The sequence below is a fragment of the Chaetodon auriga genome, chromosome 8 (genome assembly GCF_051107435.1).
Source record: "Chaetodon auriga isolate fChaAug3 chromosome 8, fChaAug3.hap1, whole genome shotgun sequence".
Taxonomy (NCBI): Eukaryota; Metazoa; Chordata; class Actinopteri; order Chaetodontiformes; family Chaetodontidae; genus Chaetodon; species Chaetodon auriga.
This window is the reverse complement of record NC_135081.1, coordinates 11,548,690-11,572,204: the sequence shown is the minus strand read 5'-3', so window position 1 is coordinate 11,572,204 and position 23,515 is coordinate 11,548,690. Positions and strand designations below refer to the sequence as shown.

Below are 23,515 nucleotides of genomic sequence, written 5' to 3'. Positions count from 1 at the left end.
TGCACAGGAGACGGAGCATGAGCAGCTTGTTAGCAGGACAAGAACTCGTCATCTTCTCCAACTAATGATCCATGTGGAAGACATGCAAAGAAAGAGTGTAGCTCTTGTATTTCAGTGTAGAGCTACTTAATCCTAGTTTTATATGTATGATAAGCGTCCGACTGTTTCATTCCAACATAACCCCCGTTTGGATGCTTATCTGATGATATATGCTTGGACAATCAAGACAGAGATTTACGTGTTACTGCTTGTAGTAGTATGTTTCGCTTTTTGCATTTCAAGGATGAGGACTAACAACTGTACTTGTTAACATCATTAAGGTTGAGTTTGACTGTGATTGCTGCAGTGTGTCCCAAGCAGAAGATATGGTACAACCTATGGGCATCCATGCAACACCACCCTTGTTTTTGACATTTTTCATAGAGGTTATGAATCTTAGCTACAAACCAAATGGTGTAAATTCTTAATTACACCATTTAATGCAAAAGTGCTTGTTTGTGTGTTTAAGCCAAACTCAGAAGCTTGTATTCTGCAGACTACATGCAGAACTTGGAGCCTCTACCAGGAATACCGCTGCACAGATAAAGCAGGATAGTCATGGTATAGTAGATGCCTGTCTCCCAAGAAATAACAAGAGCATTTATCTGGAGACTTTTGACAGCTGCTGTTGAGGCGTCAATTCCTCTGTGCCTCTATTCTGAGTATTCCCATGTACACTCTTAGCAATGGTCTGAAATATCAGCCAAATTCTTGCAAATGAAGTGGACACTGCTGACAAGTTGTGCCTTGATTTATGAGCAGAGAGGGGTTTAGCTGAGACAATGACCTCATTTTGCTCAGTGTTGCACAGGGATGTCCAGAAATTTTCTGTTGTTGAAGGTCCAAATGTGACTGTGTCCCCTGCATGTAAAAATGTTTTGTTATGCTGTGGCCAAGCCAAGCCAATTAAAGTATGTTTAGAGCTCTCATTATTTCTCAATATTAGACGGCCATGGCAGAGACTTGCCTTTTTGCATCTTAGTTCCTGGACATCATTGCCTCTCATGTTGTGACTCACTTTCTGTTAGTGTTTGTTAAATGCCTGAATGCAGCTTTGGTGTTTGAGATTCTGTGCTGCAGGTTTTGTTGTATTTGGTTTTAGCTTGTGCTCTTATACATATAAAGTATACATAGAATAATACATAGAATAACATACAGGATACCCACAGTCATTGCTGTGTGATGCTGTTGTTGTTGCCATCATGTTGGCAAGAGCAGACACACACACACACACACACACACACACACACACACACACATAGGAAGAAAGAAGACATGGCAGGGTGGGAGAGGAACAGTGGTGGTGTCTGATTACTGTGAAGCTCACTCCCACCCAAACTCTCTCACCCTCTCATCAAGACTCCCAAGAAACAATTTTAAGTGTCTCCACTACACCCCACCCAATGAACACTGCAGCCCAAATCCTAAAACTAAAACCTAAAACTCCTAAAACTCCTAAAAAAAAAATCCTAAAACTGCAACCAAATCTGTTAAAGTGACATTGATGCGCACATTTCCAGAAGTATATTCGCATTCAGCCTCTTTCTCCCTCTCTTTTATTCTGGATCATTTTCTTTAAAATCTCCCCTCTTGCCTATGAAGTCACCTCTCTCTTAACCTGTGCCCTGACACCTGCTGAAGAAAAACCCTTCTGTTTCACACAGATTTTCTCAGGGATACAGTATTATACAGGGCACCAATGTTATGTAATCAGCACTGAAATCATGGAATTCCAGTTACATTACCATTTATCTCATGTTTTATAGTAACCAACAGCTGCTCTAGAGGGGACTTTCCTGTGCATAGAAGTGTCAGTGCCTTAATATTTCCTTCTAGCTCCCTTTGTGTATGTCTCCGTTTTGGAACAGGTATCCTAGGAAAATCCTGCATGATGACCACAGAACTGTCTGGTATTCACTGACATAAACTAGTGATCGTGTTGACAGAAAATATTTATATATATATATAAAGTCCTCAGAAAAGAAAGCCGTGTCCTCCAGGGCTTTGTTAGGTCAGACATTTGAGGTTATAAAGGCATGTTTGTGGTTCATTGTGTCATCATGTGCAGTAATGTGCTGTACAGTATATGATGTAGTCATTTCTGCTTTGTTTTCACTCATATTGGTGCTGTTGATCACAGTGCACCGCTGCCAGCTTTACATATACTCCCAGACAGGCTGAAAACGTCTGCAGTCGCACAGTTGTGAGTCCACCAAATGTTATGTTAGGATGGCTACCATTGTACTCCACCTACAGTCGATATTATTCACTATAGGGCTGAACCGGGGTAATTACTGTTGCTAAGATCAGTAAAGTAAACACGTTTAACTCATAGGAAGCTTCACCACTGATGAAATGTTGCTTTATGTAAATACGTAAGCTCTGTGGTCAGAGGGTCAAGATTCATGAATGCTGTTTGTTGCACATACAGTCAATACAAGGTCCAGCTTACTTGTTTCTGAAGCTTGTGGCCTCCTCAGCAGATGGAGTTGCTCATTTGTCATGGAGACGGTTTAGTTGTTGCCACATAAGTGTTGCTGGGCTGCATTCATTGCGGACAGAGTCATCGTTAATGCTATTAGTTCCACCTGAGCTGACCCCTGCTATGACACATCAAATTGTCTGCTGTGCAAAAGGTCTGTGAATCATCTGATTGAATTTTAGAACAATAACAAAACAAGAGCAAGATTATCAAGACTCGGGTTAGAAGGGCTTATTCAAAGAGCAAAAGGACGTGTGGACAGACTCACGGAATGAAAAGACGCCTGCATGTTTCTGATATTGCTATTTCAATCAAATGTAACTTGGCTGTATTTGGCTCCAGTTTCCCCAATATTGTTACAGGTCAGATAAATATGCAATCAATTTACTCGTCAAGGGGGAGCATGACTTTCTTTCAGCCTCCAAAGGGGTCATGACAGAAAAAGTTTGGGAACCAGTGGGATACAGCAGGTCTTTGTGACAACCTTTAGGAATCATTAATAATAATAAAACGTAACAGCTAAAAGAAAGAGTCATCTTTAACAACCCATTTAATGTGCTCTAAACATGTCAGCTGCATATTGAAAAAAGACTCACTTAATGGTCTCCACTGTGTTTGAGAAAATCAGATAACACAAAGGGACACATTACTATATGTACAGACAGTATGTACGAGAACCAAATTCATGTATTATGTTTCTGTGCCACGCTTACGGTGGAAAATTTGATTATGTTCCTGTTGGTAAAAGGATCGTAGCGCAGTCTGAACATTTCAGGAGAGTTGAGGACATACATCAAGGAGGACATGAGGAAACTCTTGCTCACAGTGTTTGTGGGTTTAAGCCAAACAATTCAAGCTTTATCTGCACGTTTACCGCATGTGATCACACTAGCATTATCTGGTAGCCCGAGACAGTGACTGTTTCAATTCCAGCTTTCAGCCAGTACTTAACTGCTTACTCATCCCTCAGGATACTGTAGGTACAACAGACGCTTCATTTTTCCCTCTGCCTCTACACACACACACACATACACACACACACACACACACACGCTCACAGGTGTTGCAGCCATTTTTGTCTGTGTCTGTCTGACTGTCTACCTCTTTTTTCCCCTGTCTCTCTCTCTCACAGACTGAGGCATAGGTGAAGCCTTTGAGGTTACCTGTTCACAGATACCCACACACACACACACACACACACACACACACACACACACACACACACACACACACACTGCACAAGAAGCTTAGGCTTGGTTGCAAGACCTCCACTGCAGTGTCCCTTATCCGTGTGGTTTCAGGCTCCTCTTCTGATGTCTTTTTCTCTCTGACCTGTCCAACCTGGTCCTAACATGTGCACGCGCCTGCACGCACGCACACACACATACACACACTGACACCACCAAGCAGCCAGCGAGGGATACCTGTCATTCAAACTTTGCTGTGCTCAGGTCACAGCACTTCCAATCTCTCAACAGGGATTTGTGGGGCTGTGGCTTTGGGACAAGCACTCTGTCTGCTTGTTTGTCTGTCTCACTGTCTGTATCTTTTAAAAGTCCTTTCTAAATATGCTCTCGCTCTCCAACACAGCGACTCCCCTGCTCCCTCGTGGCTATCTTAGATGCTGATGCTCCTCTTTGATATTTCTTCCCACTTTGCTTTTTCTTCTCTCTCTTTCTCTCTTACTTTCTCTCTCGCACATTCCACCACTTCTGAAGTCACACACACACCGCCCCTATCGCCATTTACTCACTAATGGATTTGTGTGTTTACGCTGAGTTGAGGAAGCAGTGATAATAGTGGCAGTAAAGTAATCTCAGAACTGTTTACCGTCATCTCTTGGGCCTATCTCCTTCATTATCTACAGCTTGGGCTGCTTAAGTGTACCTGTGTTTATGTATGTGTGTGTGTGTGTGTGTGTGTGTGTGTGTGTGTGTGTGTGTGTGCCTGTGTGTGTGTGTGTGTGTGTGTAAGCACGGGAAGAACCAGGCATTGGAAAGACACTTGCAGGGCTACTTTGCTGTTACCATGTTTTGCATTCAGTAATATGTAACAGATTTTCAGTGTTTGAGTTCATTATATATGTATGTGGAGGTTTTGGGGAACTGATGGTTAAACAACTATGAATGATTGCATTCATTTAAAAAATCACTTACATCTCTTATGCATTATTAATTGTCAATATCCAGATATTTACTCAATTACTTTTCAGGCAGACGACCATTTTATGATGGTTGTCATCACTTTGTAAATTCTCAGTGGGTTCAAGACCCATCGAGCTTTGTAACAGCATATTGCCAGACTTCAAATTTTAATTCAAACATTAAAAGCAACAGAGTTCTCATGTAACAGCATAAAAATTGCAGAGTAATGAGATCCGGCAATCTGTCTGTTTCCTATTGGTTTCAGTCTAAACCTCCAGCCTGCATTTTCATGCATTTACACAGTTATTTGCAGTATTGTAGTGCAGAGTATACAGATCTCACATTTCATATTTAATGTTTGGAACATGCATATAATACAGTTACAATGTTGTTGTAGTATCTGATGATCATGTGAAGTTGAGTATCCTACCAAAACTGCCTTCAGTTGTACCTTTGTCCAGTGCTTGGTATAGTATAGAGCATTTTTTTTTTCTGAATTGAACTGATTGTCCTCATATGTGTGCATATGTTTCTTTTTTTCGCTGAGCATCTGGACGACTGTTTCAAAGTGTTTGTGGGCCCTCCTTGTGCATTAACTGTGAGCTGAGACAAAACATGTGCTGGACCAACCAAAACATGCATGCTAGACAAGACAAGCTGGCTGTGGTCATCAGTCCGTCTCTGCAGGTCATACTATTCTGAGGCCCGGCCGTTATTTCATTTTGCTGCGTCTGCACCCAGCAAGTTGGACCGGACGAGCATTTACATCATGGAAAAAGGTCTCCGATGCCCGTTCACATTTAGAGCATGATATCATTCTGTCTCACTGTGTAGACGTACACTGATATAAGCAGAGAAACACCCACATGCTGAAATATACACATGAAAGCTCACACACGCACACAGACACACGGCCGTAAACACTGGTTAGAGGTTATTTAATGCCCCTGGTGAGCATCCAGACCTCATCATTTTGACCGCAGGGGCTATCTGACACTCTGTCCACAGGATTCCTGATCCCCTGCGCTTCTGTCCAGAGAGTGTGATGCTTACTCATCGTCCAGTAACACTTAGAAATAAGAGCCAAGGCAAAGATCAGACGGTGGTCTATAACTTGATATGACTTTAATCAGTATATCATACCCACAGCCGTGCCAGTGAGGTCACTGAGGTGACAGATGCATGGCTTCACTATTAATTAAAGCTCTAATATATCACCCTCATCATCCAGCACATTAAACTTTTTTTTCCCCACTGTAGGTCAGATGACCATATTTTACTTTGCAGAAACTCATATCCGAGATGTGACGAAGTGATGTAGGAGAGCCAAAATAAGCTAGTATGATGTCATCCTGGAGCAAGTTGGTAAATGTTCTTACATAATAAATCCATGAGATCAGTTAACCACTACGAGCTTGTATGTTACGTCGTAAAAACCCTGTACGCTATAGGTATTGAAATATTTATGGAGCAATACAAATTAAGAAATACGGGATGTATTGAATGTCTCCTCTCTTGAAGCCAACAGTGCAAGCGTCATGTGTCCAAATCAGCTCAAAGAATTCTTTTAGTTTATCGTCCGCTCACATCTATTTATGTATTAAATGACACCGCGAGGATTTAGCTCCTATTTCTGCGCCAAGGCCCAATAAATATCCTGTCGGCGTGTTAAATGTGTTACATGTATGTGTTGATCACTCGGTTAAATGTTTAAAGTAAACAGCTGAATAGAAATTTTCATCCCTACATCCCTCCCTCAAATCTTTCCTTTGATGATCCGACAGTGTGTATCTTCCCCTCGATGAGCCATAACATATATAAGACCAGATGGACTTTCTCCATCCGTCTTTATTTAGATTTGTTAGTGCGTGTATAATGCCCTTTAGAGCTATACTCTTCTCATCCTCCTTTATACAGCATTCCAAACATGTGATGCACCAAATTATTGCAAATAAAGTTTATACTTCTAATATACACAACCCCATGTGCTGACAGCGATGTTTTTGCGTTGTTTGGGGTAGATCTTAGGAGGCTGGGTGGGTACATTGGGGTGAAGTTAGGGAGAGGATGATAGAGTGTGTGACGAAGGATTGGGCTGACTGCACCTTGAGTTTAGGGTCACTTAGGATAGATGCAAAGTAGCTTTGAGGAAGAGAGAAGGAAGAGGAGGCTCGGGGAATTAGGCGACTCAGAGATGCGGTGTTCAGTGTTGCAGTGTTGGAAAAAATGCACCGCAGCATAACATAAAGTGTTCTGTCCCAAAGAGAGCACTCATCAGGGTCAGAGGATGTCTAAGCTGCATTAATTATGGAATAATAATAATTAATTGTGAAGGATGCTTATTATATATATTGAAAATGTCTTTTTCGGTATTTGCCAACGTACATTTAACAGTGTGCGGTACAAATGGAGGTAATTATGAAAGAAATATGTGTGGTGATGTTTAGTTTTAGTGGTGATGAGGGCCTGAGTTTTGGCAAGGAGGGGGATTAAACCTCAGCAGTGAGGTTTAAGTTACAGTTTAAAAGCCTGGTATTTCGACTGTTCTGACTTGCTCTGAAACCAGTCAGCCATGAACAAATGTCTTAACACCCTATAGAGTTAGGCCTGCAGCGCTCCAGCATGTCTGAGGTCAGCGATACATGAAGACTGGAGTTAAGTCACAGAGAAGGATATTCCTGTTTTCATCTTTTTATTTATGACTCATGTTATCGGTATTGTCTGCCAAGGAGTTCTCGAGGAAAATGTGTTTTGCTACTGAGAATGGAGACAGATACATGTTTCAAATGAGTTAAGAGCTATTTAAGCTTTTGTTACACTTACAGTAGGTTCTCAGTTTTACAGTCTTTTGAAGCATCTCAAGAAGAATAAGCTGCACTGGAGAAGAGAAATGTGAGTGTGTGTGAGGGGGTCTTCTGCAATTGCTATCATTGTACAGTTATCATGTCATTCGTGAATTCCCGCAGGCCTGTCTGAGTAAGTGATTGAGGAGCTGTCTGTTGACTCAGCGGCCTTGTGTTGTGTTGTCCCAGCTGGTCTGTCGGAGAGTGGGGGGTGTGCAGCCGGAGCTGTGGAGGAGGGGAGCAGACGCGGCAGGTTCAGTGTGTCCAGAGAACCAGCCAGACCAACGTAGACGCCCTGGCTGACTCTCGCTGTACCCAGCCCACCCCGGCAAGGAGGCAAGCCTGCAGCACACACAGCTGCCCACCAGTTTGGACCACTGGGCTGTGGTCGCAGGTGAGCACGTGTCAAAGTGATCTGCCACCGGTGTGTAAGAATGAGACTGTTCAGCAGGCTTACGCAGATGGAAGTCGTGCAGGCTGCTGCAGTAGTTAACCACAGCAGGGAAAAACACTTCAGAGTTGCACACTCGCCATATGGCCTAAAGAGCTTTACACACTGTGTTGTGAAGTGAACCTGAGCATTGATGGCTTCACCACATTTTATAACGCTGATCTCAGTGGCTTTAAACTATGAACGCACCCACTGAGACCGCACGTTTTGTTCTGTGTCCAATTCCTATACATTGTGCGTGATGACTTGTCTCACTGTTAAACCTTTTTAACTGCCATTTTGCCCAAATATCCCCAACTACCTGCCACAAACGGTGTCCAGTTTACTTCCTGTGTCAGGGTGTAGTGTGCCACAGCCCCAAGTTTTTGATTTGGGCTGTGCTGTAAGATGTGTCTATAGGATCAGAATGAATACTGAGGGAATTTTTGGACGACCTCAAAGGAATCATTAAGGAAGTAAAGCACAATAAGTCGCTGTGTGGAGTGATTATGTGGTAGCCAAGCTGAAATGCTGTTTTGGCTTGTTAAGATCTTTAGCCTGTGATATTTTTTGCTAAGCTAACGTCATCATGCCAATTAATTTTAACAAATCCTGTAGAAATATGGGTTGACTACCTCTAAAATGATGGCTGTACTACAAATGTATGAAACAAAATGACCCAATTTAGCCTATATTCATGAACAATACTACATCATTATCACGTTTCTGTTCCTTTGGCAGTGTTCTCGTAAGTGTGGCAACGGCTTGAGGAAGAGGACGGTGTTGTGTACGAGTGCCAACCCAGGCGCCCAGACACACACACTGCCAGACAGCTTGTGTGCAGGCCTGCCGAAACCCACCAGTCAAGAATCGTGCTTCATCAAACGCTGCCAGAAACAGCGCAAAGTCCAGTGGTTTGTCTCCACGTGGCAAGAGGTGATTCAAGAGCAGTTATTAAGTTGTATAAAAACAATGTGAATTGAAATGGGGTTTTTTTAGCTCACATACGCAAGTTTCTCTCACCATTAATTCTGTGTGTCTTACCTTCTTCCATTGTCCAGTGCTCGGTAACTTGTGGTCGTGGCTATCAGGCGCGCTTCATCAAGTGTGCAGAGAAGGTGTGTGTTGTATGTGCTGTTTCCTCAAATATGGCAATGAGTTGATTCTCAATTATCAAATGAGTAACTTTAAACATTCTTTGTGACAATCCATCACTTCAAATCCACATTTGTTATCATTTAGGTTTCCATTTTTTCTTTTATGTTGTTAATAAGGAATACATACAGTTTTATAGATTATATTGTAAAGAATAGTTTTCTTGAGGTTTTTATGTTACACAACGGCATCTTGCAGCTGACGTGAATATTTCTGTTATACAGGACACTGCAGGAAAATACAGAGAGCTTGCTGCCAAGAAGTGCCACCACGTCCCCAAGCCCACTGTAGAGCTGCAGAAGCCCTGCATGCTGGCCGAGTGCCCCATCCGCACTACCCCACCGGTCCACCGATGGAGCACGTATCATCGCACCTATCCACCTCAACCCCTCCCTCACCCTCCGCCTCGAGCAGAATGGCACTCATCGCCTTGGTCTCAGGTACGTTGACTTAGCACTGAATGTGTTACATGTGTTTCATGACATTCATAGAGTCCACCATCAAGGCTTTGTTCTTTGTGCTCTACAGTGCACAGTGACATGTGGAGGAGGCGTGCAGGCCAGGACAGTCCAGTGCCTGCTTCAAGGGAAGCCGTCTCCTGGCTGTGCCCTCCATCTTAAACCCTCAATGTCGCAGGCCTGCAATACCAACTTCTGCCCACAACCTGATAAAAAAGGTGTTCACGCTCAAACACGATTTAGTACTGCTTCAATGCTTTGATGCTGAAACTGTGCCGGTTGTCTGTCAGATATAAACAAGCTCATGAGTTTGTTCTTTTTCCACAGACCTTGCTTGTCGGGATTACTTCAACTGGTGCTACCTGGTGCCCCAACATGGAGTCTGCAACCACAAGTTCTATGGCAAGCAGTGCTGCCAGTCCTGCTCAAATTCAAACCTGTAATCACACGGAGTGACTCTGTCTGTGACAAAGGCAGATAGGTCGTTAGGTAGACAACAGACCATATTTGACGTCCATGCTTGAAAAGACTGCTTTTTTGCTTTAAGCGTGTGGCGAGCACTGAAAAACTAATGACATTTCAATGGAAGTGCGAGAGAGTTGCAGTGCCCTTTATCTTCCCTGCGATGCCGGACATCTGGATACAAGAACTTGATGCTGACAGCACTACAGAGGAATGTGATCAGGACAGTACAAATAAAGGAGAGAATTAAGAGGAACTCGCAAAATGGAAACCTTGATTAAAGCGAATAGGACTGACATGTCCAAAAGAAACTGAAAACCTGAAAACTCCCAGCTTTGTTTATCTACTATATGTGACTGAACAGATCTGTACCCAGGACACCCAACATCTCCCAGTCAACCAGAGGCCATTGATGGCAAGCCAAGAGAGAAAAAAATGGGCGACTGTGCTTCAGTGCTTGATCAATTGGAAATCTGTGGTCTGATCATGAAAAGGGATGTTTCAAAGAAACAAGAAAACATAATGTTACTCTAAAGCTTGATAAAAAAAAAAAAAAAAAAAAAAAAAAACAGGCCGGGAAGAATCAAAGAGGGTTTCCTCGATAGCTGGACAATATCAGGAAGCTTTGTGCTGTCATGTAAAAGAAGAAAGGAAAAAAAAAAAACATGCGTCACACATGAGAGACCTTTTCTCAGGCTGTGTGAACTGACTTTGATGCTCAGTGGTGCAACAACATTGTCTTCTGTCACCAAATCAATGTGAAATCCTCAAGTTTCAGGAAAGAACAAATGAATTGTGTGACTTATGTACATTTTTGTTTGTTTTATTTATTGGCTTTACGATACAGCGTTGCTGGAAGACTGTATTAATAAGCAGTATAAATGTGCCCTTTTATTACTCCACCCTTAGCCCATTACCTTTATATTTTCTATTATGTTTCATAAGATTTCATGCTGACAAAATGCACCTTTTTTTATTCAAAACATTTATTTTATTTTTGAAGAAAAAAAAAATCTGTGAGGTCAAAAGCCCAACTCAGCAACAATGATTGATGATCATTTACAACAGCCGTCGAGTGGAAACAAAGGCTATGAGCATGCCCTTTGAAGAGTCACTGCTCCATTTTTCCATTACTCTGTCCAACAGTTTTACACAAGTCATGTATCGCATGCATTGATATGGCCCAAAAATAATGCATTACATATTGGTCATGGTTTACAAGCAATTACAGATGATGCTGTTTCACTGTGATATTTACAGTGTAAATGAAATAACAATAAACAAATGTGTGTCATGTCAGCATCTCAGCTGTGGCATGAGTCCTTATTTCATTCTTTTCAGCTGTCAGGTTGAGTGAATTTGATCTCACCAGCTTCAAAACTTCGTTATAGGCACCCTTCTTGCACTGTCCTCTCTTTCTCCTGAGATGCCCAGTCACTGTTCTCAAGTTAAGCGTTAAGGCACAACAGGCCAATGTGATATTGAGGTACACAATGCAAGTTAAACATGACCTGTTTGCTGGAAAGACAAACACTTTCTTTTATATTGTCTATTTAGTTTAGTTTCCTGGATTGAATCATCTTCAGCAGCTCTTTTGAGACCATTTAACTGTGGCACCGCATCACAGATTAGCATTATATGTCTTATTGTAACATGATGAAACAAAAAGAAATGACCCTGCAGCTTAATTCTAAGCTCTAGTCCTCAGTCTGCAAAGGAGTGCAGCACACAAGCCAGCACCCTGGCTAACAGCAATGCCAATGTGGTATTATCCATTTCAACACCTATGACATATTGTGTCTGGGCTTTGCTCTTTCGTCATTTCTCAACAAGTCAAGGAGACACAGATGCCCAAAACAAAATCCCCATTGTCATAATCCCCGGAGCTGAGCCCTAAGGCCTCCAGGGAGAGAGTCGGAGAGGAGAGAAGAAGAGTGTGAGAAGACAGAGAGAAATAGAGTAGAAAGAGAAAAAAGGGAGGAGGGAGGCCGTCTATGTATTTGGTGCTGTCATAGAAAAATGCTGTGAGAAATAGAGGGAGTGAGCCAGAGGGAGAGGTGGGTAAAGAGAGAAAAAAGGGGGTTTTCCTCAGTGTCAACCACCTCTCTGATGTTGATTTATAGTTGGTCAGCTGTGGGCACTGTGCTACTCGTGCTTTTGTGTGTGTGTGTGTGTGTGTGTGTGTGTATGTGTGCGTGTGTAGAAACTGCCATGCTGAATAAATGTAGGCCAGGGTAGCAGTGTTTTTGTTTTTTTTCTTTACAAACAACTGTCTGCAAGGCGTTCACAGATGCAAAACTCTTATATTAATTAGTGTCAGTTTGCTGACAAAAGCAACATCGCGCACACGCACACACACACACACACAAACACACACACACACAGTCAGTATACTGCAACCACCCACAAGCTTGTGGAATGTACTGTCATCAGCCACTTTGCACACGTGTCATGTCAAAAGTCTTATTTAGAGGGGATGCAAATATTCTGCTCCGTGTTCAAAAGGATGAAGATCAGTGGGTTTCACCAGTCTGTCAACATAAAATATTAGTCAGAAAAACACTTTATATTTCTAATATTTCTATATAAACAGTGTATATAATGAAGCATCGTATTGTATTCTTTGACTGTCATTACTATGACATGAAAATCTGTGTAAATCTGTTTTGAATGGCACATGTTATAGAGTACGTCTGGAGTTTGGTTTCCTCCTGCTGGTTGGTGCCTTCGAAAATCTAAACTGCTGTAGGTGTGAATGCAAATGTGCATGCATTTTTGTATGAGTCAAAAACAATAATTTACTGCTGTAATGACTCCTACTTTGAGTTTCATTTGGCGGCAAATGTATTTCCAACTCACTCCGTATAATTTGCTACAGCAGCTTAACAAAAGGGGGGGGGGGGGGGGGGAGAGGAGAAAATCCAACCACACAAGAAGAAAGGGATTAAAACGATGGAGCTTTTTTTTTTTTTTCATACAAAGATAGCGATCAGACAAAGGTTTCCTGCAGATGACAAAGGTGATCGAGATAAATCTGGCAACATCCAAAGTGTTACCCACCTCAGATAACAGAGGAGATTATCTGTCAGAGAGAGACAGGAAGAGAGAACGCATGCCCCTTCCACTTTAAAGAAACTATGCTATCTCTGACTGCATCTGTTTGGAGAGAGTTGGCTCTTCAGCCTTGAGGCTACACTAAGAAGGTTCATCTGAAGTTACAGGGTTATTATCTTTCCATCAGGACACACCAGCAGCAACCTCCCAACACCTTTACTCGCTTCCTCTCAGCTGTCGGAGTCATCGGCTGGAGATGACCTGCAGCATCTTCTTCTCATCTCAAAAGTCTCCATTTATTTATTTATTATAAACGCTTTTCACATTCAGGGACTAAGAGGACACCAAATGGCAAACAGTTATTGAACCATTCGTTCTTGTAGTAGTAGGTGTGCTTTGTGTGTGTGTGTGTGTGTGTGTGTGTGTGTGAGAGAGAGAGAGAGAGAGAAAGAGAGAGAGAGAGAGAGAGAGAGAGAGAGAGAGAGAGAGAGAGAGAGTATATACGTTAGAAACACTGTTATCTGTATAACAGCGCCCTCTGCTGGCTATATATAGAAATCAGCTATAGAAGGAACACACAGCGCACACATTGCAGCAAAAAAAAAAAAAAAAGTGAACCACTTGCTACATATCTACCAAAGCAGATAAGGTCACCTCTCGTCTCCTTTTCCCTCCCATACAACAGTAAAACTAGAAATTAAATGACGAATGGGTAACATGGGAGTGAAGAGAGCAGCACTAGAGCCAGCAGTAACATTACATTTGTGTGAATAATATTTTGCCAGCAGAATCAAATTGTTGAAAAGATATTCAACCTTCTTCTCCTGTGTACGATTTCCAAGCATCTCTGAACTTTTGCAGTCAAGTGGTAAACTTAATTTAAAAAATAAGTTAAAAAAAAAAAAAAAAAAAAAAGACTTTATTTCCTTGCATTTCACTGCAGTAAACAGCAGAACACTGGCGCTGTATTCGCTGATCAGGTAATGCGTTCACATAGATACACACCAAGGTTTACTCGGCAGAGCACGCCCTGCAAGGGCCTCACGTGCAGTCGCACGGAGCAGCGTTCACAAAAAATACACAGTGCCTACCAAACATTTTGCTGCGTACATTCACGCCAGCTGGCGGTATACACCTGCGTTAACTTGATGTATACCATTAAAGACAAGGTTTCGTTGAGAGTGTAAAAGTTAGTTCCCTGACCGGGAATCGAACCCGGGCCGCGGCGGTGAGAGCGCCGAATCCTAACCACTAGACCACCAGGGACATGTTTACCGACTTTTAAAGGCTTACTAAAGAAGTCATATAATTCCGTATTTTGTGTGTATATGTTTACTTATCTATTTACTTACTTACTTACTTACCTATTGACAATAGTCTTGAAGCGTTAACGTCAGATTGCTAGTGAAATCAATACCTCGTTAAATGTGGTGAACTCAAGAAGGCAAACAATGCCGACTACTTGCGGTGTTGTCCGGTATGTAAGATTTTGAAAACAGAACATATCAATGTGCACACTGCATGGAGAACATTAATTCCAATTTCACGGTTTTACACCGCCACCCGCCGGTACACGCTGTGCCCCTTTTGTATCAGTAACGCCCCCATGTGCCATATTGAACTGCCTGAAGCAAAATCCGAATGACCGAAAATTTCTCATGTGAACCTACAAAAAAAATCAAATATACAATTCCACATCTACGCTTCTCATTTTGATTTGAATAAACACAAGAAATTCAATTTACGTACAGCATACAGAGAAATATTTAACTTAAAATTACCGGCATCTCACGAAACTACCCGTGTGGGGTCCTGGCTTGGGTCCTCGGTCAACGTGGGAGACGCGAAAATGTGAAGTTGTTTTGAATCTGTCTGGATTTTTTTAGTCACCGGGACATGGTCATTAGTTTAACTTGTATAAAATAACGGCTGTCGGCTTTCGGGACCTATCTTACCATGATGCCAGGGGACAATCAGGCTAAAACGGTAGCAATCGCCGCGGACGCGACGGTTGGAAACTGTCAAAACTGCTCTGTTTTGCATCAGGTCAGATTACCTTTCTGTGACAGAAAAGTCGATTTAAAAGTGATGTTTCGTCTTTGGACACTGAAAATAAACAGTTTCTGACAGTTGTGTTACAATTCATGTGTTTGGTATGTCGTCAGCATAAGAGAAAGTGATGGTAATTGTGAATTCCCTGTTTGTTTTTGTTTCTTGTTGTCTCTCATTACAGAGCCTGAACGAATATGTGTCGTCATTTCTGGCACTGAAGCAGAAGATACCGGTTTTAGAGTGAGTGTTGAGGAATGCTGATAATTACCATGGCGGCACGTCTCGCATAAAGAAATTACAGTTAGCTAGCCGTGACATAAAGTTGGACAGTAGAGATACGCTCATTTTGATACGTACTGAAATTTCTGCGGAACACGGCGCAGGTATCAGCTGTAAGATAGCTAAGTTTAATACTCATAATTTGTGTGTATTAACCATTAATGTGTTCCCCAGCGTTTGTTTAATGTGTGTATTTTATATACAAATGTGTCCGCGTAAAGCACAAAAAAAATCATTTGACTTATCAAACTGGGTAAACACTGTGAAAACTATGATAGCAAGACGATTATGTGATAGCTGCAATCAATAATCTTTATATTCGCACTCTTCACAGCTCCAAACCCCCCCCCCCCCCCAAACAGTTTTTTCGACCAAACCAAGTATCGATATTGGTGCAAACACACCTGTCTGGACATAGTTGCCTTGTGGGGAAAAAGTGCTCACAGCTTTTTTTGTTTTCTAATTGTTTTATTCTTAACATGTTTTACACAGTGACTCAATCAGGCTTCAACAGCAGCTGGAAGAGCTGCAGATCAGATTGATTACTCTGGAGAAAAAGACAGCGGATTATGAATCTCTTCAGGCAGAACTTGAAGAAAAGAAGGTATGCTCTTTTCCTGCAGAGTCCCATTTGAAGGATGTTTCTTCTCATATTTGGAATATGAGTGCCCAAACACAAAGTCTCATCATCTCTGAATAAGGTTCCCCATCTCGTTTCTTTTTATAGGCTGCTCTTAAGGCCAATGGACAAATGTCTGAAGAGATTGAAAAACTGAAGCAGGAAAACAGAAAGACAGTGGCAGAGTAAGAGACACACGTCATGTTTTGATATGTTATAACTGTGCAGATAATTATGATAGTAAAATGTTTATTTTTCATATCCTTCAGGAAGAATAAGCTTGAAGACCAGCTGAAGAATGTGAAAGGTACTTTGCATTCACATGCTGTAACTTTTACCAGTGAAGAGTTGCACAGTTTGTTAAATGTATTCCTGACCTTTTGTAAAATTGTCTTTCATACTCGTAGAACTCACAGAAACACAGTCACTTGAAAATGCTCAGCTGAAGAGGGAGAAGGCCGTGGTAGAAAATGATTTGCTGAAAACACAGGTAAGCAAAAAAGGTGTTATTGAGTCACTTGAGTCATTTGAATTTACTGTGATCTCAGAACACAAATGTGGCTAAACTTCCTAATCCTTCTTTATTTTCAACTCTTCAGACATCTTTGAAGAAATCTCAGGCACAAGCAGATCAGGTTGAAAAATTGATAGAGGAGAATGCCAGGACAACAAGCATGTAAGAGCCGACTGCCCCAGAGATGTGGTTTTGTTAGACTGGACATTGATGAGTGTCATGTCATTCTCTTTGTTGTGAGACTTTGTACTGTGCCTTCATGATTCTGGTTCATGTTTGTCTTCTGTCTCATCAACAGAAAGGACAACCTTGAAAATAAAGTTAAACTGCTCGAAGGTTGGTTTGAAAATTGGATTTCACACAATATAAAGAATTATTTTAGGTTCATAAGGACGTCTTCAATCTGTGTTTATATGACAATGCTCGTTTGGTGGTTTATTTCAGGGTCAGTCTGCGAACAGGATCATCAAATATCCAAACTGACTAAGGAGAAGATCTTGCTCGAGAGAAATATTGATGACCTCCAGGTATAGTAATGACCCTTATAAATGGCTAATTGGTGGAAATAGACTGTAATGCTGTTGAATTGACCCTTAATTGTGTGTCATTTAAATTCGTTTGCAGGTGAGACTAATGAAGCTGGAAAGAGATAGGTGTAAAGGTAAACAAGTAACTGCTTCATTTACAAATACAGTGTTACAATGAAGGCTGATTTGGCTGTGGTCAGATTCTGCAAAATGACAACCTTTACATGTTTTTATTGGATTTCAAATGTTCTGATAGTGTTTGTTTTTCAGATAACAGCAGCATTTTTTTATGACTTAAAATTAAAGTTCAAATTTAAATAATTTCTGAATTATTTCTTGACAGAATATAAGAGCACGTCGAGTCAAGCAAGTGCACCCGAGGAGCCTAAAGTTGACAAAGGTATGCAGCTGGCTTTATTTATTATTTATTGTAGTAAGTAGACAATGTAATCACGTGCTTTAACCTTAAAAGCAGATTGGTGTCATTTCTGCCTTTGCAGTGTGTGATTTGTGATTGTTTGTGTCTGTTTTTCAGAAAAGTTCAGGATGCTGCTGCAGAATTTGTGGGCATGTGTAGAACCTCAGCAGCAGCAGCGCTCTGCAAACCTGTTGCACTTAAATGGTGAGGCATCATCAAGACATCTTGTATATCTGTATATTATTACTGACATGACTCAACAAGTGTCCTCTCTTCTGATTAACACCAGTGACTTCTGGGTTGACAGTTTTGTTTGTATTTCTTTCACAATTTGACTCTTCTACATGCATGCAATCCTCTGTCGTTCTTTTAGTTTCAGAGTCCAATTCCAAGCAAGGTCTACCCTCCCCTCCACAAAACAGACTGCACCCTCATCACACTACCGGGTCTGCTTCTGACAAGATCAGTGAATCCCAGTGTTACCCCATGCAGCCAAAAGCCACTGACACACAGTTAAAACGCTCTCCTCATGGGCGGAAAGCCATCAAGCATCAAGCATGTCTGCAGTCAGCAAGTACCAAGAAGCAAACAGACACTCCCAAAAAGAGCCTGCGATCGTCAAAGGAAAGCAAAACTGAGCAGTCGTCTCCTGTCTCGGGCAGTTCTGAAGTGTCTATTGAGCAGATCATGGCATTGTTCAAACCAATGCTTTCCTGCATATCGCCACTGCCAGATTTGGTGAGAATTTAGTTATGTTTCAATCAAATGTTATTTTTTTTAATTACCAATGAATGCACAGCCTCCCCTGTTTCCATTTTTGATAAGCAAAACCAAACACAATACTGTCTGGATAGCATGTCAATGTGAATTGTATTATTCTAATCATTTAATTCTTTTTTTTTCTTCCTGTCTCTCAGGAAACAGAGATGGAAACTTTGGAGACAGATGATGGAGAAACGAAGGACCACCCCAAACCCTGTGCTGATTCTGTTCCTCTTCAACAAGAAGACTCCTTACTCACCACAACATCAGTGTCAATCCACTGTCCTACATCTTCTGCACTACCAACAAAGGAGAATGCAGACTTGCCAGCGGTCACAACACAGGAAGTGAAGCACATTTCCAGTGAAAATTACTCCAAAGACTTGGGACAAAATGAGTTGAGTGATGTTCCGGAAATGAAGGACAAAAGCAAAACAGATGGCGAAGAGGTGGATCATGAAAAAGACATGCAGACTGTGCACACAGTATCAGCATCATCATCATCCTCTTCTTCTGCGTCTGTTTTGTCGTTAGCTGCTGAAAGCCAGGAACCATCCTGCAGTGCAAACCCCAGTGACATCTGTGAAGCTGAAAATGCTTTACAAAAGGCGAAGGAAGATCAGTCAGAGACTGTTACAAAGATGGATGTAGACACAAGCCCCAGTGATGTTTCTGATGCCAGAGCAGTCACTCCTGATGGTGGGGAGTCACCTGGAAGAAATGATACCACTGTAATCTCTGAGGAAGCAGGAGATGCACAGTCAGTTACTTCCTCTGTTGCCTCCACAACAGTCGTTGAAGCTGTGAGAGACGCTGAGGTTGCAAATACAGAGAAAGACTCAGAAATGGGAAAAAGTCATCAGGACTCTTGTGGTTTGGGACAGGGCAGTCAAGATGTCACAGCCTTTAAGCCCCAGGAGAATAAAGGGTGTCCCGTCGAGGACTCAGGAGAGAACCCCTGCTTGTCAAGCAGCAGTGACGGCATCAGTAGTGTCTCACATGAAAATGTTGAAGAGAGGCTTGAAAATGATACATCCATGAAACCTGTTGTGGAAGGAGATGGGAACGAAGCACAAGGAACTGGAGGAGTTGATGTTACGACTTCTCCCTCAGAGTCAAATGGAGATGATAGACCTCTGTCTCCTCATAAGTCCACACTGTTAAAGGTGGAAGATGGGGAGTCTCATGCCAACCTGGATTCTGGTCAAGCAAATGTTGAAACTCGTTCAAAAAAGGATGTTGATATGGAGACATTGAACAGTGAAATTGTAGGAGACCATGGTCCTTCCCCTTCTGGCTCCCAAGAGACAAAAACTGTTGACTTTGAATCTGTGAAAGAAAATAGACATTCTCTCTGCAGGAGGTTGAGTCCTTCATGTCTGTTTCCCACTGTAAAATTGCCGACTTTAGAAACTCACCCAGCCCCGGAAAAACTGAGCGTCGGTTTAGAGGAAGAAGGAAAGGCTATAGTCAAAGATTTGCCTCAGGACAGCATAGACGCAAGTAACCAAAAAGTGAACAAATGTAAGTTGGGCGCTGTTCGTCCTACTGCCTCATTAAAGCAGAGTGCTGCTGCTACAAATGGACAAATGGAATCATGCACAAACGCGCTTGAAACACAAAGCCCACTTATGATCAGAGAGGAAGAACATAGCCCAGAAGGAGGCTCAACTACAGCTCAACCACCAGAATGCATAGGCCAAGTTCTCTCTGAAATGGGCCCCCCACTTCCTCGTCTCCTCACCCCACTGAGCACACCTCCGAAGGCGGGCAAATCCATCAATCCAAGGCAGGCTATTGGGAAACTCTCATTCCCCTCGCCCATGGATAGACTGGCGTCGCCTATCACTCCCGTCCAGGCCCACTTGACACCCAACAGTCAGCAGCTGAGTTCTTCATCTCTAAGCAGTCCACTCCTTCCAAACGGAGTCCCCTCATCTCCGCTTCAGTTCGGCTCCGCAACTCCAAAACACGCAGTGCCGGTCCCGGGCCGCCTGCCCTTGACTGCAATGAGTTCTTCGCCGTCGTCTTCCTCCAGTCCATCTCAGGAAAACTCCATGAGGATTCTTGACACAATGTACCCAGAGCTCTCTGCCCATGCCCGCACTCTGAGCATTCTCAGAGGGAACGTCAGTCTCAGCATCTGCTCATCAGAGAGCGGAACATTACCAACAACAGCCGTCAGTCAGATGTCTGGCTTTAAAACTATAAACTCAACCTCGACGGCCTTCACCAAGACTGAGATGAGAGGGGAAAAAAGACAGTCCACGGGTTTGCCTCAGCCTAAAAACAGCAAGTGTCTCAGGCTAGACAGCTGCTCTCCCACTGTCAGTCATAAGAAGGTGCCTTCCTCCTCAAACAGTGGAGAGGAGACGACCTCCCCCCAGACTCCAATGCTCACACAGCTCACCAATGAGGCAGTCTCTCCTTACAGGAAAGCTGGAGAACCTGCGGAGCAAAATCTAATCGTTAAGGCTCTAAAGAAAATTGAAAACCAGTGTTTTGACCTATTGCCTGTGATCCAGAGCCACCTGTATGTTGGTAACCTGCCCAAAAAGCCAGTTTTGAGAAGCGAGGAGAAGGAGGTCATCTCTGAGATTTGCCAGAGCAGCTTGGTGAGTATACTTAATTCTGACCAGCTGGTCACTTTGCATCGTTTGTGCAGTATGAGTAACAGTATATTCTCGAGAGAAACAAGAGGAAGTGTGTCATTTTCAAAGGTCTGTGTCCATGGGAAAGGAAACTGTATGCGTGTCTTTCTCACTTCCCACCTTTCTCTACATCTGAAGGCAGATGATATGATTGTCGCCATCCTGAACAAGCTTAAAGCAGAGAAAAGAGACCTCAGTACTAACTACGTGCAGGCGCTGTGCAGAGTCTACACAGGGGTCTGTAGACAGAAGAGAGACTGGGAGAAAGCGCACATACTGGCCTACAGTGTTCTCACAGAAGGTTAGTAATTTGTGTCATACTGTGCGTCTTAAAGCCCTCACACCCCCCCAATACTCCCAAACATTTAGACAATGTGGCTAATGAAGCCCTTTCTGAACTCTGAAACTGTCTTCATTGCACCTTTGGCACCACATCAGCTCAAATTTGTTTAACCCTCTTCTTTTTCTCATTGTGTCTTCCCTAATGCAGACTTCCCAGACTCTGCTAAACTGATTTTGTTCATGGTGACAACATGGCCCACTGTCCTCTCACACAGCAGTCCTCTGTGCCAGGCAATACATGCTGTCGCCAAACTTAAAGCGCAAGAAAACCTCCTCAGCTGCCTTTCAGCGTTCCTTGGTTGGGAGAAGGTGAAGTATCAGATTCATTTCCTTTGAATTTTAATGCTTTTGATGTCCTTTTTGTTTCCTGCGCTGGTTTCTAACCTGCATGACCTTCGTTGGAAGTCAGTTCATTGTCTTTATCACATCATCTCCTCTTCACCAGCTTTCCCATCTGTATCCTCTCAAATGAAGTAGAATGAGCCCTCTAAAAGCTAATCTCCCTGTATCACTGCAGAGTCCTCCCTGTGACATTGACGAGCTGATCTCCAGAACGCTGTCTAATGTTCGATCAGGGTCAAGTCTGTCTTTCACTAAACACGACCGGCACGGGGACGACCTGGGCACTGAGGCTTGGGAGCATGTCTTCACTCTGCACCTCCTTTGCACGCACAAGACATGGAAGTGGACCTATGAGCATGTACTGGGGTATGTTCATTTTTCTGAACCTAAGGTGGTCAGTGATGTAATTTAATCATGTAAAACTCTGTTACGTGTAAGCACCCCACATAATCCTGTGCTAATCTGTCCATTTTGGTTTGACAGCAAGGAGTTGTGGCCATTAATGAACACTTGGGTGACACAGCCCAGAGGTCAACAAGTACCCGTCTCTAATGTGACCGTCGCCACTGTACTCCGACTCATCGGTCAGTAGTTTTGTTCATTTACTTTGGTATTAACCGCAAACTGAAGTGATGAGTAATTGAACTAGAGAACAGTTCAGAATTTCTTGCGTTTTTGCCTTAAATAGGACGCCTCGGTCAGCTGGGAATCAAACAGAGATGTGTTTCCTCCGTGGTAACCGTCGCCAACGTCATCAACACGTTTGGTCGGCAGGGACAGACTGAAGGTATATGAGAAACCATGGTGACACTGAGTGCTTCAGCATGCCTGGGATGTATACACAGCCTCAGTTGTGTGCTGAGTGCTGCCAATTTCCTCCACACCTGCCTTTCATTAGTCTTGATTATTGAAACACAAATCTGATGTTTATCCTTTTCATGTGCATGAATGCAATTACTTACCTGTGTGGATTTAAGCAGATTCCATTATTTACATCTCACCCTGGCATGTTGAAGTATTTTCTAATTAAATATATTGCTGTGACGTGAAAGGGAACAGCAGCCAGCAGACGGATTTGCATTCAGAATTCTAATCTTAGCACGTCTTCTCTCCCGAGGTGTGCCATGGGAGGTCCAGTTAGCAGCCATCTACTGCATCTACGACCTGTCTCCCTGCAACCCCAAACAAGCCCTGGAAGCCCTTGCAGGATGGAGGGGAGAGACGAGTCAGGGTGTCCCTCCTGCTGTTACCAGCTGCATTAACCAGTTAGCCTCTGTCTGCAGACAGGTCAGAAGCTGAGAGACATGCATTACAAGTCCACACGGGCATACTGTGTGCATGTCAGCCTGTGCCTGTTAAAGACAGGATGACTGAAAATCCCACCATGCACCTCATAGTTCTTTTTAACCATTTGGGCACATGAACAGTCACAAATGGGGTTTGTTCTCCTCCTAAAACAGGGTGTCTGGAGGCTCATCTTAAACTGAAATGTATCGTCACAGACAGTTTCACATCTTTTTTTAATGTGCACTTCTACTTTGAAACTAACACGTCTGATGTTGTAGCAAAGGTTTCCTCTTTTTTTGTGCCAGAGACATAACTCCTTGTCATTTTGCTGTACTCAGGTAATGCTCTAAAATATTGCAAAACATGTACATGTTTGTTCTAGTTTAACTGTGGCACTGCTGTAAATGTTTCTTCCTTTAAGTGTTTGTAAATATGAGGTATTCATGAATATTAAGGATGCCACAGTAAATGCTTTGTACAGTCTAAAATGTCAGAGGTTATTTAATTTTTTCAAATTAAAATTTATACATATTGAACCAAATCATGTCAGTTTTGGTGCGATCTCTCCTCACCCGCCTCAGTGCAAAACGTTATGAAGCCTTGAAATTGTCCTCTGGGGTTAAGAATTACATGCACTCACCTGATCTTTTCGTCT

General features: G+C 42.6%; 2 protein-coding genes and 1 non-coding gene across 3 annotated transcripts in view; 2 read left to right on the top strand and 1 right to left on the bottom strand.

Moving 5' to 3' along the window:
- The window catches only part of adamts16 (ADAM metallopeptidase with thrombospondin type 1 motif, 16), a 49,687-nt gene extending 39,693 nt beyond the window's left edge, over positions 1-9,994 (top strand). Inside the window, exons 19-24 of the mRNA XM_076737715.1 lie at positions 7,698-7,902; positions 8,680-8,874; positions 9,000-9,056; positions 9,318-9,533; positions 9,622-9,769; positions 9,879-9,994. Coding sequence (XP_076593830.1) covers positions 7,698-7,902; positions 8,680-8,874; positions 9,000-9,056; positions 9,318-9,533; positions 9,622-9,769; positions 9,879-9,994 — 937 coding nt within the window. The remainder of the gene's footprint in view (positions 1-7,697; positions 7,903-8,679; positions 8,875-8,999; positions 9,057-9,317; positions 9,534-9,621; positions 9,770-9,878) is intronic.
- Positions 9,995-14,261: 4,267 nt separating this feature from the next.
- trnae-cuc (transfer RNA glutamic acid (anticodon CUC)) lies at positions 14,262-14,333 on the bottom strand. Its single transcript has one exon. It is a non-coding gene; the product is annotated as a tRNA-Glu (tRNA).
- A 607-nt stretch (positions 14,334-14,940) lies between these two features.
- On the top strand, positions 14,941-23,352 carry ice1 (KIAA0947-like (H. sapiens)). The gene is made up of 20 exons (XM_076736276.1): positions 14,941-15,113; positions 15,301-15,359; positions 15,891-16,002; positions 16,126-16,202; positions 16,287-16,324; positions 16,425-16,507; positions 16,617-16,693; positions 16,830-16,867; positions 16,976-17,058; positions 17,156-17,192; positions 17,402-17,458; positions 17,594-17,680; positions 17,850-18,214; positions 18,394-20,853; positions 21,028-21,190; positions 21,380-21,540; positions 21,749-21,939; positions 22,057-22,157; positions 22,262-22,360; positions 22,691-23,352. The coding sequence occupies exons 1-20, from the start codon at positions 15,024-15,026 to the stop codon at positions 22,870-22,872; spliced, it is 4,560 nt and encodes a 1,519-aa protein (XP_076592391.1). The 5' UTR covers positions 14,941-15,023; the 3' UTR covers positions 22,873-23,352.
- The last annotated feature ends 163 nt before the right edge of the window (positions 23,353-23,515 follow it).

What these genes read in the sequence shown, in the direction of transcription:
- ice1 (XM_076736276.1), top strand. Translation starts at nt 15,024, where the DNA reads ATGATGCCAGGGGACAATCAGGCTAAAACGGTAGCAATCGCCGCGGAC. An exon ending in AAACCTGTTGCACTTAAATG is followed by an intron (nt 17,681 to 17,849) that starts GTGAGGCATCAT and finishes TCGTTCTTTTAG; the next exon opens with TTTCAGAGTCCAATTCCAAG. An exon ending in TATCGCCACTGCCAGATTTG is followed by an intron (nt 18,215 to 18,393) that starts GTGAGAATTTAG and finishes CCTGTCTCTCAG; the next exon opens with GAAACAGAGATGGAAACTTT.